This window comes from Gigantopelta aegis, chromosome 8, assembly GCF_016097555.1.
Source record: "Gigantopelta aegis isolate Gae_Host chromosome 8, Gae_host_genome, whole genome shotgun sequence".
Taxonomy (NCBI): domain Eukaryota; kingdom Metazoa; phylum Mollusca; class Gastropoda; order Neomphalida; family Peltospiridae; genus Gigantopelta; species Gigantopelta aegis.
In genome coordinates, this window is record NC_054706.1 from 33186365 (window position 1) to 33202384 (window position 16020).

General features: G+C 35.3%; 2 protein-coding genes across 11 annotated transcripts in view; both read left to right on the forward strand.

The window, feature by feature from the left end:
• Positions 1 to 16020, forward strand: part of LOC121379308 (solute carrier family 43 member 3-like) — a 340851-nt gene that overhangs the window by 136614 nt on the left and 188217 nt on the right. The gene's annotated exons all lie outside the window — the stretch shown is intronic.
• Positions 1 to 16020, forward strand: part of LOC121379310 (calcium/calmodulin-dependent protein kinase type II subunit delta-like) — a 218992-nt gene that overhangs the window by 28665 nt on the left and 174307 nt on the right. For all 8 annotated transcript variants that reach the window (XM_041507866.1, XM_041507869.1, XM_041507872.1 and 5 more), the window contains exon 3: positions 6496 to 6555. In XM_041507866.1, coding sequence (XP_041363800.1) covers positions 6496 to 6555 — 60 coding nt within the window. The remainder of the gene's footprint in view (positions 1 to 6495; positions 6556 to 16020) is intronic.

Here is a 16020-nt window from a genome sequence, read left to right on the forward strand (position 1 = left end):
AAAGGCTGGATCTAGCTATTACTTTTCTGGTGGTGGCAGTATCGGTGTCAACCTTTGTCTGCCGTGTAAAATTTGTAATTGTCAAATGTAGGGAGAGACATTAATATAGGCATCGACTGTTGAACAATCCCCAACGTTAATACAAACCTGTTGCATTTAGTTCAATTTTAAGGTTTTGTTTTTAATTCAATGTAAAAATGTTGCGTTGAGTTCCATTTCCAAGATTAGTGAAACTTGGATTATTGTTGCTCCTACAGATATTCATCATAATGCATGTTATTGAAAAAAAATTAATTGAACATTTAAATTAAATTATTTACTTTTAACTTTTTTTGTAGTTTAATAAAAAAAAAATTAACAAAATTATTATTCATTTTTTTAATGCATTCAGATAAACATCTGTGGATGCAAGTGTCAGCAACATTGTATAAGTTTGTTGTACATGGAGGCAAGACTTTTGTACCATAGTTTATTATTCATTTTTTAATGCATTCTGATGAACATCTGTGGATGCCAGTGTCAGCAACATCACATAAGTTTGTTGCATACAAAACCAATAACTCGGCAGAAATTCTTGTTTGTTTTTCTCAATTAGTGACTCATGACTGGAATTTCACAGTACATATATATGTTAATTATACTGTCTATGGAAAAATGCATATAAAAGATTCTTTGCTTTTGAGTTCTGTTTGGCAGTGGTTTTTCTCAGGGATTTACCACTAAAGAATACGTACATTCAACTGTTCCAAAGACTGGAAATTTCTTTAAAAACTCCTATGATATTTGCACCCTTTGATTCTTTTTAAATGCTGTGATCAGGGCAGAGCATTTAAAATGAAAAAACTAAAAACAAGCTTAGAATGTAAAGTTTATTTTTTGTGTTCTCACCTTATAGTGTAAATGGTATTCTGCCAACTTTCTGAAATTATTGCTTTTTATCACTGTGGCTTGCATCTGTTTGCCCAGGGGAATTGAAATATTCTTAACGCTTGCTATACCTTGTGGTTGCATGGGAATGCTATGATTATTATTCTACATGTCAGTGCCACAATGGTTTCACCATTTTGTTTAGACTGTCAGCTAATTAGGCAAGTTGTGGCTGGAATTCCATGGATGTGCTACTTGTATTCAAATGACGTCACTTTACATCACCCTGCAATAAAATAAATTGGGTGCATGCCGCATCCCTTTTTATGACTGATAGAAAGCATTAAGTGCAAAATTGCTGTTGAAAATGTTTTGTTCCGAGATTATTAACGTATCTAACCATGTTTGTACAAAATAGCTTCATTTAAAAGTGTACCATTACGAAATATGGCCATGAATTGTAATTGACATAATAAGATAGGCTGTTATATTTGGGCCTATTGTGTACAAAGCCAAAACAATGTTGTGGCAAGTGTTTGTCGTCAAGTTGCTACTCTTTTTACAGCCCTACATGTACAAATTGTCAACGTCATATCTAGTCAGTCCTATTCACTCAGCTCAATCTTTGCTGGTCTAATCAACAATTAGTCATTATTGTGAATTTAAACACCTCATTAACTGACAATTAATGCATGTTTCATGCCAAAATCTAAACTGTGCACTGCTGACGTCTCGTTGCTCATTGTGATGTCGTTTAAATTTATGTGTGATGTAGATCACTTGTTGACCCAATTTGTAGAAAAATAATCTGTAGTAGGTCTCGATATCTGCTTACAGAAAACATATCAACTCCTCCTCAATTCTAGAAAAAAAAATTCAGAAGGCTGACCAGCTGTTAAAACTAAGTGCCATTCCAATAATGATCACTTGGAGGAATTAGGGGTCCGGATCTAACTCAGTTGGTAGAGCACTCGCCTGAGGTACTTGTACCATAGGTTCAATTCATCTCAGTCGACCCATTGTCTGATAGGGTTTTTTCTTATTCCAAACAGTGCCCCACGACTGGTATTTCAAAGGCTGTTGTATGTGCTATCCCATCTGTGTGAAACACATACCCGAAATAAAAGATATCTTACTAATAAGGGAAAAATACAGCAGGTTTTCTCTAAAGTCTGTTGTCGAAACTTACCAACTGTTTGAAATCCAATAGCTGATGATTGATAAATCAATGTATTCTAGTCGTGTCATTAAACAAAACAATCTTTTCTTTTTGCAGTAAAGACATCACTACAGTTTAGTTAAGCTGGTTTAATTATAGCAAAGCAGAACTCCTTTAAAACTGTGGCAGTGTGCTAGAGTGTGCTAGGCTAGGGTGTTGTTAAACATATGCTCATTCATTCATTCCTTTAAAACTGCAATATTACCATTATCTTTTAACAACTGGTACTGATGGAAAATACAAACACAATTACACTTTTAAGAAATGTGTGTTGTCATTATGAACAGGTATCAGCAAAAATGTTCTATCTTGATGATACAAACATACACGTCTTCTTAACCTTTTTTTTGCAATATTCTAAAAAGAAATGGTTCAGAAGCTGGGAATACATCAGTAATGGCAAACAATGTATCATATTACAACCTACATTGTAGTTCGGAGATTACAGCCACTTAAAAATTGAAGAATGGCACACAAGGGAAGGGGAAGAAATAGGAACTGAGTAATCTATTCTGAAGATTAAAAAATATATATTCAAAATGTAAGTTTTTGGGATATCCTAGAATCATCTGTAATAGTCTTGCATTAAAACTCCAGTTGTTAAAATTACCTTGTAGATAATATACAAGATTACAATCACTTGCTGTGTGACTGTTACTTCATGAGGAAATGATTAAGATTTGTATATTCTTGTCTTGGAACAATTAATACCTGTATTTGCCTTTGAACGGCTTCACATATCTGCGTCTGTAAATGCTGAACCACAGACAGTCATCAACTGACTTCCATCATGTTGTTTATGCAAAGGAACAGTTTTACAGAGCACTCTCTCACTTTTGACAACTTGATTAGTTATGATGAGTTTTTTCCTTGAGTAGGTATGCAGTGCATGTATAGCTAAACTTGTTTTATGCTTTGGAAAAACGTTTGCTTTATTGGCAGAATGATGACACTGGTCAAACTGTTGGTAGTTTCCTTTTATCATAACCTGTGTTCTGAATTGGTTTCCCTGTTAACAAGGTTACCTTGCAGGATGATGTTACAACACTTATGTTAAATAGTGTGGAGATCGAGGAAACTCATTATTGTAACAGTATAAAAAGAATTTTGATGTCAATAACATACATGTATAGAATTCTACATAAGAGGGCCATATTCCTCCACTATGCACACACACACACAGAGACACACAGAGACACACACACACACGCACGTACACATACGCACACGCACACACACACAAAGACACACACACACACGCACACACACACACACACACACACACACACACACACACACATACACAGACACACACACACACACACAGAGAGACACATACACACACACACACACAGAGACACAGACACACAGACACACACACACACACACACAGACACACACACACACACTCAGACAGACAGACACACACACACATACACACACACACACACACATACACACAGACACACACACACATATATATACAGGTTCCCATTTTTGTAGGTGGTAGGCTAATTTTCATGCCTGAATTAAATGAAAATGTCCAAAAATGGATAACAATGTTTATATAATCATGATATTCGGTTTTCATTACTAAAAAACAGCTATATAAGTTTTGAAGTGAATCACTACACATTTTTACATTTATTACAACTGATATTGTGAGTGGACTGACAGGAATGTATGATAAAAATGTTTCAGGCCAGCTCATTCTGCTCAAATGTCTCCATCAGTTTTTGTCTGAATCAGTGAATGCAAAGATTTGCTAAAGCACTGGGGGACATTTATCCTCCCGACCCCTGACCCTTTGTGTCATACACTTATGACTATAGATCCATTGGCTGATGATGTCAGAAGCTGGACCCATGGTGGTCATGCATGAGCGTTGATGTATGCATGGATCAGATATTACCATGACCTTACCTGAGTGGCAATAAGATACAATTTATTTTGCAAGTTCTTTCATAATGTCTCTAATAAGTGAAAGGGGGTGAGACGTAGCCCACTATTAAAGCACTTGCTTGATGTGCAGTCGAATTGGGATCGATCCCCATCAGTGGGCCCATTGGGTTGTTTCTCGCTCCAGCCACTGGGCTACATCCCGCCCCTTTAAAATATACTAAACGGCAAAAGTTATTGTGACACACAAAAGACAAAGATAATTGATAGTTTTTACTGCCGTGTATGAAACATTATAATATGGAAAGAGAAATGTCCGAAGGTATGGAAACGAGCAATAGTCCATGAAAAGGGCGCACCTGCCATATGCAAATCACTAGAGGGGGTCCAGAGCGAAGTTCACTCGGTCAGTAGCGAGTGTGTCCACCTTGAGCATTGATACAGGCCTGGCACCGTCATCTCATTGAGGCCACTAAACGCTGGAAAAAGTCAGGCTGCGAGGTCCCAGATTCAAGCATCCCTATGGCTTGCCATCTGTCATTTTCACTGAGGTGTGGCATGACGAAATTGCATCAAACAGTTCACTAATGGTGTTTTTCTGACTTCTGAAGGCTGTACAGAGTAGCAATGATTGCGATAATGTCTGGCCTTTTATGGTGAACACTGGACATGATTTCTCCTGAATATTCCATGTTTCTTGCACAAAGCATGCAATCACTGCAACAACTGCTTGGTTGCATTTTTTTGAGCTGTTTCATGCACATTTTCTCTGGTTTACATCCATAAATCCATTCACAAATTTATTACTCCAAACAATCCATGTCACAATAACTTTTGCCTTGGAGTATATATATATAAACATGTATATCTGTTCTCTGCTGTGTTGAGACAACACTGATTGCTATGCAGCTTGAGAGTGTGTCACCATCTTGTACTCTTGCAAACCATTACCAGCACCGTCATCACGACTGAAGTGACGCTTTCAATTACTCTGAAAATTACAGCAGTATTTTTAAATCCCGGGAGTCTGTTCGGCTCGAAAGGACTACCATCAGTCTCTCATGAGTCTCTTTGTGTCTATTATTATAGTTCAGCGTTATTGCCTGTTGCAGTTAAAACACTTATTGATAGCACTTAAAGCGTGCCAAATTGTCTGCATTTCACCTCACAATCAATGCTTTTACGCGTAAATTCAAAATTCAAGGTCATTTTAAGGGTATCTGTATCTGATTGTCTAGGAAGACATTTTGGATTTTGATTTGCATGAAGTTCTGGTTATTTAGAACTGCAAAAAAAAATATAATGGCATTTAAAAATCTGAAAGTCTGTTTATTTATTTCTGTGTGTGTGTGTGTGTGTGAAGTGTGTGTAAGTTTTAGGGACACATTATAATTTCTCAATATTAAAACTTATTTGTGTAATGTTATTGATAATAACACATCGCCTGAAAATGGGATTACTTTCTTGAACATGTGTGTGTAAAGTAAAATTGAAAATCTAGGTTTGCCAGTATTAATATCGGTATATACTTGTGGGTTCTGTTCTTATGAATGCATAAAAAAGATGCCTTAGTGATAATCAATGAAAGTTAGACGGTGGATATGTTGCTAGACTGGCTTTATGCCATACATTAAAGCTAATTACCATTTCAGGAACCAGTCAAAACATACATGTATAGACCAGTTCAAATCTTCAAGTAATTACGCAAAATATTCAAACTAGGGATTATTCACAATAATAATAACTATTTTTATATGGGTACGCACCCCCACTTAAACCTTTTTAAAAAAATAAATAAAATTTTGATAAAATCATATATACATACATACATACACACATGCTCACACATGCATACACACATATACACATAATGTGGGTTGCCCCTCCCACCCCCCACCCCAATATAAAATCCTGGCTACGCATGTGGGAGGTGTTAATGTCAGCATGTGCTGTTAAAACCAGCATAATTTTTTAAACTTAAAACATTCCTTTAAAAATCATATTTGTGTGCTGTTAGAAATCAACATTAAAATGTTAATAGTTTGGACCACTGTGTGGTGACGTGTGGCAGAAGTATACTGGGTTCGGATCCCAGTCGAGGCATGGGATTTTTAATCCAGATACCGTCCAAACCCTGAGTGAGTGCTCCGCAAGGCTCAATGGGTAGGTGTAAACCACTTGCACCGACCAGTGATCCATAACTGGTTCAACAAAGGCCATGGTTTGTGCTATCCTGCCTGTGGGAAGCGCAAATAAAAGATCCCTTGCTGCCTGTCGTAAAGAAGAGTAGCCTATGTGGCGACAGCGGGTTTCCTCTAAAAACAGTGTCAGAATGACCATATGTTTGACGTCCAATAGCCGATGATAAGATTAAAAATCAATGTGCTCTAGTGGCGTCGTTAAATAAAACAAACTTTACTTTACTTTTATTTAAAAGTTTTACAAATGCTGTTAATGTTAATGGTGCCAGCATTTTTTTAATATTTAAATTTTTATTATTTTCATTTCAGATCATCAGAAATTGGAAAGAGAAGCAAGGATCTGTAGGTTGTTAAAACATCCAAATATAGGTAAGTACGCAACTAACCATTACTTATTTACAGCATTTGAAATAATAAAACTACACTGCAGTTTTACCCCCAAGTCTAAAAACATTACAGTTGGAATGTATTGACTTGTCTCCTGGAATCATCATATCATATATTCACGTGCCTGCAGCAGGTGCAAACAAACTACAAACAAAACCCATTTATTATGTACACGGTAATGCATAACAGTGATTATAAGACTCCATCATATGCGATCATGTGGGATAGAAAAAGTACACCCTCAGTGGTGAAAATTTAGATCTGGGATGAAGCTTGCTGAGTCCGAGGGACAAATTTTCACCACCGACAGTGTACTTTTTCTATCCCACATGACCGCATATGATGGAGTCTTTTTTTTCTCATTCGGTAAATAAACCATTATTTTACACGAACAGACAAAGATGGCTGAACAAGTAACTTTTTATTTGACCATTTTATCATAAATAAACTACACTATCATATTTGCCGTGTAAGATAGAAATTTCTTACCTGGCTTTTTTTCATGGGATAGCTCTGTTCCACATACCCGAGGAGAGAGAAATTGGTATCTTAGTACTATGTATTTCTACGCATGTGTACTAAACTTAGCAGGTGACATTCTGCTCATCACTTACAGATGTTTGGTGCCATCCAGTGCTAACAACTCGGAAGTTGACATACATGCACTTAATGCAGTAGTAATACTAGTAGAGAAGTAATAAAAAGAACAAAGTTTCACCTCCTTAAACAGAAATGTTAAAGACAAAAATCTATGTACTTTTTATTTTGATCCGATCGAATAATATTTTAACATGCTCATATACCACGACGGTAGCAGATTATTTTGAACAGGTCTTTGGAAGAACCCAAACTCGGATAGAATTGTAATCGGTCCATACTGGGCCCATTTCAAGGCTTGAATGAGGTCAAGCATACTTATGTGTAAATATGGTTGGCTACAAGGCCAAATGTTTCAGCAAGAGCCACTTTGGAAAATGTTCTGTGATTAACTGGATTGTGACTGCATTTTTCAATTATAACTATAATGTAGACATATTGACCACCATCATTTAGTTGTTGTTAATTTCCTCCAACTTGGAGCACTACAGAAACCTTTATTAGTTGAGATTTTTAAAAATGTAAACTTCAATCAAGTGAAATTGGCTATTGGTCGTAAGTGTAAACTCAGATACATCTACAGTGAAACCCCTCTAAACTGGACACCCTAGGCACCAAGACAAATTGTTGGTTTTAAGAGGGATTTGGTTTAGAGAGGTTAAGTTCTGTCCTGGTTTTTAAAAAGGAACTTTCAGAGGGTCCAGTCTTGAGAGGTTTCACTGTATTGCCCAAGCCAGGATGTTCCAATTAATGATTGATTATAATAAACAAATGGATTGGTTTGGCTTTACTGAAGTGATGATCGATTATAAAAATGTTTACTGTAATTGTTCATCCAGTTTACAGAATGGAATTGATGTAAATATGTTGATGCTGGTCGTCGTTTTCATGTGTATATGAAGAAAAAAGATATGAAATAGTTTGTTACGTTAAAGTTAGGGATTTGTACTATCTATCCCAGAGAACACAATGAAAGGTGCATGCATGGTCCTTGTTACATGTTTGTTCATATATATTAAGGCAAACCATTTTCTTACACACCCGTTGGTGAGAACACCATGCGTTAGCACATGGTTGTTTACACATGTGCGTGTGTTAACAATTTCAAGACATATGACTGGCTGCTCCTAGGTCATGATCAGGTTACCACTGCCATACATCCAATGAAAAACTATGCAATGGAAATCAATTACATTGTGGCATATAGTTAACCTGACAATTATGGGTCTGTGATGCATAAGTTAGCTACAAGTGCAACAGCTGTAAATAACTTTTAGTTTAAAAAGATGTTAAAATTTGCTTAAAACCTGGTTTCTGAGGATATGTAAGAAATAGAATAATACATTCGTGTCCATTAGATACCATTTGTCTCACAACTCGTTTTAAAAACGTATCAAACTCTCGCTTGAGATACATTTTTAAACAACTCATAAGATAAATGGTATCTAACAGCCACATATGTGTTATTCTCTATATAACCGATGATCAGTGATGAAATTCCAACTGATTCTCAACTGTAGGACTCCCAGGTTTAACACATTCAGGTAATTTTAAGTCTTTCCAACTTGAGGAGTGGACCTTGATCGATGTATGGGCCGGGACGTAGCCCAATGGTAAAGCACTTGTCTGATGCATGGTCAGCCTAGGATCAATCCTCACTGGTGAGCCCATTGAGCTATTTCTTTTTCCATCCAGTGCTTCACAACTGGTGTAAAAAAAGGTTGTGGTTTGTACTGTCCTGTCTGTGGGATGCTGCATATAAACGATCCCTTGCTGCAAATTGGAAAGAGTAGTTCATTTCATAGTGGCAGCAGATTTCTTCTCTCATTATCTAGCCATGAACATGAATAAAATACAAAGTTTATAGCAATACTCAGAACAGTGTGTAAAGTGGTTTACATCATTTCTATATAGGGTACATGTAGGCCTACATGTATGAACTTCGAAAATAAAAGGCTTAAATAGAGAAGAAAAAAATAACTGAGGTAATAACAGGGCTCATCCTGGATCAAAAATACCTGTAGCCAAAATATTAGCCAAATGGAATTTTTACTAGCCATATTGAAAATCCTTTAGCCAAATTTGTTTTACGCAGTACTGTATAGAGTATTTATATATGAATATGAAAATGTATCTTTTTCAGCTAATTGTGTACACACTGGAATAAATAGGAATAACAAAACCTCAATGGGGGTAGGGGCAGTTAATATATTACTTCGATTTTTCAGCGGGGGTGGGGTTGGAATGGGGTTATGCAATATCTTCAGAGTCTGAAGCCAGTAGCCCATACACCCACACCCACTTCTAAGGCCTATGCCATTAAATTAACAAACATACAGAAATATGGGGGTGGGTGGATGTTTATGGAGGGTGTTGTTTTTTCTTTCTTCCTTTTTCCAAAATATTTTTTTTTTAGTTTTTTATTATTTTTATTATAGAGCTCATTATTTCTTTAAATAGCAATCTTTATATTAGTTTGAATTGCTTCTTTTTTTGTTCCTGCTTTTTTTAAGTGACCCATCAATTCCCTACCCCAAACAATTTCATAATTTGTGTCATGTTGTTGCTGTTGATTTCAGCGTCGTGTTAAATGCTTGTTGTGATTTATGCTTACAAAATACCTCGGCTAAGAATGCCGACTTCACAGTATAGCCTACTCCATTTATTAAAAAAACCCCAACAAAACCCAACCTTTAATAAAATTAAAATTTACGGTCTTTTTAAAATCCAGCTAACTTATTAAATGTCACCTCACAGTCTTACAAATTTATATATAAATTTATCTAACAAATATGATTAGTGTAAACTAATTTTATTCAGTGTACATTTAACTGCAATTTGTACAATTTAAATACTGCATTTTCATTTCCGGTGATCGTGATCTGCATGCATGCTCTCGACCATGGATACGAAATTAACAAAGACAAAGGAATAAAAAAAAATTGCAGTTAGGTATACATTGATGCAAACAACTAGTTTTTCTACACATTACATCAAGATTTACTTTTGCGTACTCATATTGTTTAATGTCCGCAACGATGTCTCTTGACACACGGGTGTCGGCTGAGCCGGAAGCGTGACGTATATTCGCACCGTGAGCTGTCCTCAGTTCAGCCAACGAACGTTCTTCCTAATGTTCACGAACTGTTTGATTGGTGTTTGTCGTGTCCATTTGGTTTAACGTGAAGCGCACAAACCAGTCTAGCGAATGTTTTGTTTTCGTTGGTCTGGCTGAACTCCGCTCTTGAGACGGCCTACATGTCTTTCGGCCTGAACTGGCATGTGCATTCAAATTGACACGCATTGTCGGTCTGTTTTCATTACTTTGGTTCAAAGATTTTACAGACATTGCTGTCATACATGTTGAATGCATGCCGTTAAAATTAATAACCGTGATTATTAAAATAAGCAATTTTTTTTTTAATTTTTTTTTTAAATCCACAAAAGCAAAACAGCAACATGTGTTTAATGATGTTCTGACTGCCATCTGAGCTGTTTATACAACACTGGCATCTGATGTTTTAGATTAAAGACATTACTGTGTGAATAATTTCAAATTGCAAAGCCGTCTGCATGTATAATGCATGGACATTTAGCTGTCTTTGTAGCTGGCGAAGTCCTTGGATCATGCTAAAAGAAAACAATGTTCCCGTCTCCGGAGAACTAAAGAAGAAACTGAACTGGCTTGATTATTAGTTTTCCGATTCTCAAGCTGCTTAAATGCTGTTTATGTCACAGCAGACTTGCTGCTGTTAAAATACATTCATCTACAAAACTCAACAAAAGCCATAAATAATTTATACAACAGGATCAGCATGATAAAATACTGTGGTCTTGAATTCAGTAGTAATGTGTCAAAAATATGATAATGTGCATGTTAAATGTAACAATTCATGATACACCAGATTATTTTAATTCATATAATTTTGAAGTTAATGTAAGAAGTGCAAAAAGTGAATAAAATACATACATATATACATACATACATACATACATACATACATACATACACATACATACATACATACATATATATATATATATAGAAAGATACATTTTTAAAAACTAAAATTTCTGCAAAAATTAAAAAAAGATGTTTAATGTTTTACTCAAAAATATGATAATGTGCATGTTAAATGTAACAATTCATGATACACCAGATTATTTTAATTCATATAATTTTGAAGTTAATGTAAGAAGTGCAAAAAGTGAATAAAATACATACATACATACATACATACATACATACATACATATATATATATATAGAAAGATACATTTTTAAAAACTAAAATTTCTGCAAAAATTAAAAAAAGATGTTTAATGTTTTACTCATTTTCAAACCATTTACTTCTTATTTAGAAGAAAAGTTAAGCTGTAAGTGCATGCGCTGATGGTTTAATTTTGTGTGTCTGAAATATGGTTAAGTTGCATGATCAAGATGCATAAATCACTGCATGATTTCTGTGTGTGTCTGTGAAACCATACTCTGTACACTAGACCATGTCTTGAAAATAATGCCTTTTTTTATGCTTTTGAAGTTGAAGTTTGTTTAAACAACACCACTAGAGCACATTGATTTATTAATCATCAACCACTGTATAATCAGATATTTTGTAATTGAAAACCTGCAAATTTTTCCATTAGCACCAAAGAATCTCATATATATTTTCCCATTAGACAATACAGCATATAATACATATATACCAGTCATGGTTGTGATGGAGAAAAATGCAGTCTGAGAATAGGCCCACTGTTTGGATTTGATCCTTTCACCCAAACACCTACAATTTGTTGGCCCTACAAAAATCAGAATGTATAAGACTAAAGTTGTTCCGATTTAGGTGTTCTTACAGTACGATTCGATCATGTATGACAAGTCTGCATGACTAATTGCATAATGAGAATGCCCCGTAACCACAAGACTACTAAAACTGGTAGACTGCCATACATGTTTGTGAAGACACCGCTGATTAAAGAATATGCTGCCAGTGCCAGGGCTATTGTTAATCATTCGTTACCTTTTTTACTATTGCAGTCGATGAACTGTGACCCAGTTTGCCTGTTTATTATATTACTCGGTCATGTAATACCAGTTTTATTGCGCGGCTTAAATATTACATCAGTATTATATCCCCAGTATGTGTTTGCCTCATTAAAACCATTCTAACTGGTGGCTCTGGTTCGTCAGCTCATTTGTTCAGGTCTTAGTGGTAAATCCTGATAAAAGACAATAATTTACATGTAAAATCCGAACAAGATGAACAAAATGTTGGCAGTAATTGCATATGTTTGCTGCATGCACAGTCAAACGTAATCAAACAGACACCTCTGTTAAGATACCACCTGTCCTGAGAATCGACCTTAATACTCTAAATCATCTAATAACGAGTTCAAATTGACCTGTATTAAGAATTCATAGATCTGCTTAATTAAAGAGTCAATAGTTTTACGATGTGGGGATACAATTACTGTTTATCACAGGGTTCACTGTATTGTGGATAATTTTTCAGCATTGTCGGCAATTCTAGACATTGATTTTTTCCTGTTATTATTATGCCCCATTACATTACTGTGTTGGGATTTTTTTTTTTGGCAAGTAAAATCTATCAGATTTGCGTTTGTTGATCTAGCTATATATGGAATTACAAAGTATTTCCAGACCACTATAAAAAGTTTCATTACATTTTTTTATTATTATAACATTCCATTTCCATTAGTTTCTAATCATTATAGGTGATCTGGCAGGGTCATCCTTGAAGTTATAAAAATCCTGTAAAAAAAAATGTCTTTGCTCTTGTGCAAAACTTCATTTTAATATGTCTTCTATTTGAATTTTAAAAAAAAAATCACACAGAGATAAAAAGTAAACAAATTGAAAGTAGTAAGGAAAAAAGTGAGTTGCAAAAAAATATTTTATGGCTGACTTTACTTCATATATGTTAAGTTCACGTCAAAATGAAATTAATGAAATGACTTTAACCATTTTATATTTCCTCAGCATGATAAAAAAATTAATGTTTGGATCCATAAATTTTCGATAGTTAAAATACATTTGCACTTAAAATCATTGAAAATCTGTCTGTTATCTTTCAGTAATGGACACAAAAACCCTACTTGGTTAACTCTCTGAAACTATTATATTACTTGATCATAAATAAAAGTTTTTGTTTTTGTTTTTTTTAATGACACTATTAAGAGCACATTGATTTATGTGTATTAATCATTGGCTGTTGGAACTCAACATTTGGTAATTCTAACAGGTACAACAGTATAGTCTTCGGAGGAAACCCACAACAATTTCCCCATCAGCAGCACAGAATCTTTCATATGCACTTTACCCACAGATAGGATAGCACATACCATGGCCCTTGATATATCCGTATTGGGGTGCTGGTTGGGATGTGAAAAAAACAATCAGATAATAGGTCCGCCAAAGGGATTTGATCCTTTTGACTCAAGCACCTCATGGTGTATTTTAAGTCTGGCTAACATCCTCATAACTTTTCATTCCTGAAAAATAACGGCACAAGACTCACTACAGCTAAATCTCATTATTTATTTTTTTTGGAAATGGAGAGTTACGAGGACATTCTCTTACACATGAACCCCTGTGGAAATAAAATAATCTTTTCTGAAAACAATCTGTAAGTCTGCTTTACGATTGAATTCCTACCAGTGGATGTGTATATAATTCCTGACTTGATCTGAATCAGCAGTTCGGAAAGTGATGGATACTACGTGTCAGACTGTATATCTTTTTCTTGTTTTTAGCCTTTGTTTTTATTACAATTTATTGTCGTCACTCTTGACATGGAAACTGGTTCTAGCAAGTTAGCGTCATGTGCCATCATGTCATCCCAGCGGCGATGTCATATATTATGTTGCTGTTTAAGATGGCCGACCTGACAGAAAACATTAATATGCTTAATTTGTTTTAGTGGATACCACCAATATTAATCCTGTACATCACTGCTAATTGTGTTTTACGTCTGCAGGGAATGGGTTCCGTCAAATTGTAGCTGGCGCGACGGTATACTGTATAGAAAACAAAAATATCTGCAATCTAATGGTTAAATTTATAACACAAATATCCACTGAGGCATGTCAAGATTTGCACGTGAAGTATTTCTCCAGGATTAAACAATCTGCGAACCATTATATTTGGCAAAGACTGTTGTGAAAGACGTAAAAACATAAATTGTGCAGCTCAGATCGAGTGTCAGACAGTAATTGTAATATGATATATGTTCTCGTGGGTTATAAATGATTATTGATTGCAGAATGTGAACATTGTCAACAGATGATGGATGAATGTAATGATCAAACTTGAAATGTATTTTGTCTGTGTGTGTTTTGGTCCCATACTTTCATCACAGCAACAAACCTGTTAGCATGTCCAAAGTTGTATCTCTGTACAAGACAGTCATGGGGTATATTTTTTCACAAAGACATGACAGATCAAGAAATAAATGTTTTGGCATGTATTAAACATTTGCCTATTTAGTTCTCTATGTCAAAGGTAGCATTTGATGATGATGAATTGAGTTGCTAAATTTCAGATGTACATGTACAATTAAGGTCATAAATCAACTAAATCAACTGAATTTGGTTATAGCTTATTGTTGAACGATTTTATTATCAATGAATGTTATTATTTTATAATATATTTATATGGAAAACAAATTGTAATACATATAAATAGAATATTAAAAAAATATTTTTTAAAACTTTTCTTTTTGATGGCTTTGCCATTATACTTGTTTCTGTGAGAACCATATAATATAAACAAGTTGCGTATTAAAATTTCGTACCTTGATTTCATTTATATATATAATATTTAAAAGGCAGTTTATTGTATTCGATTGATTATAATTCTGTTCATAACTGTACTGTTATAGTATGGTGATACCAGTTTTATATACCTGAATTAGAATTAGCATCACGTAAACTGATATTCTCTTTAATAAAATAAATATCGATCAGGCTAACGTTCTTATTCTGATCTAAACTGTGTTGACCATGCTGGTACTTACTTAATTTGCAAGAAATTGTCTACATTATGCATGACCTTTTTTGCAGCCTCTCAGGCCGTGTCGGTCATACAACACACTTTCATTTCTCAGACGAATTATGATAGATTTTCATACAAATGGGATTGCTCCATTTGATCTCGAGGGGTTCGGAATGTCATAGTTGTAGACGGAGGTGCCAACATTGCTCTGTTCATTATGATGTCTGCCATTGCTCATGTATTATGCATATGGTGAGTCCAAGCTTGAAGGATATGTACACGTGTGCCACTCTGATCACATGCAGGCAAACATCATGGAAAGGTGTCTGGGTTTTATGACCAGGACAGCCATTGCTGGATTTTACATATGAGCTTGACAATTCTATGTGTGCAATTGTAGCAGCAAGTATTCTTTTCTTTCCAGGGGCGAGGTGTAGTTCAGTGGTTAAGCGCTCGCTTGATGTGCGGTTGGTTTGAGATTGATCCCTGTCATTGGGCCCATTGCGCTATTTCTCATTGCAGCCAGTGCACCACAACTGGTACATCAAAGGCCGTGGTATGTCCTATTCTATCTTTGGGATAGTGCATATAAAAGATCACTTGCTGCTAATCGAAAAGAGTAGCCCACGAAGTGGCGACAGCAGGTTTCCTCCCTCAACATCTGTGTGGTCCTTAACCATATGTCTGATGCCATATAACTGTAAATAAAATGTGTTGAGTGTGTTGTTAAATAAAATATTTTCTACCTTCCTTCTTTTCTTTCCCTCAGATAGTTGATATACCAGTAGTGGAACACTGGTTGATGTTTGAGGCAATGAACCTAATGGTGTTCTCAC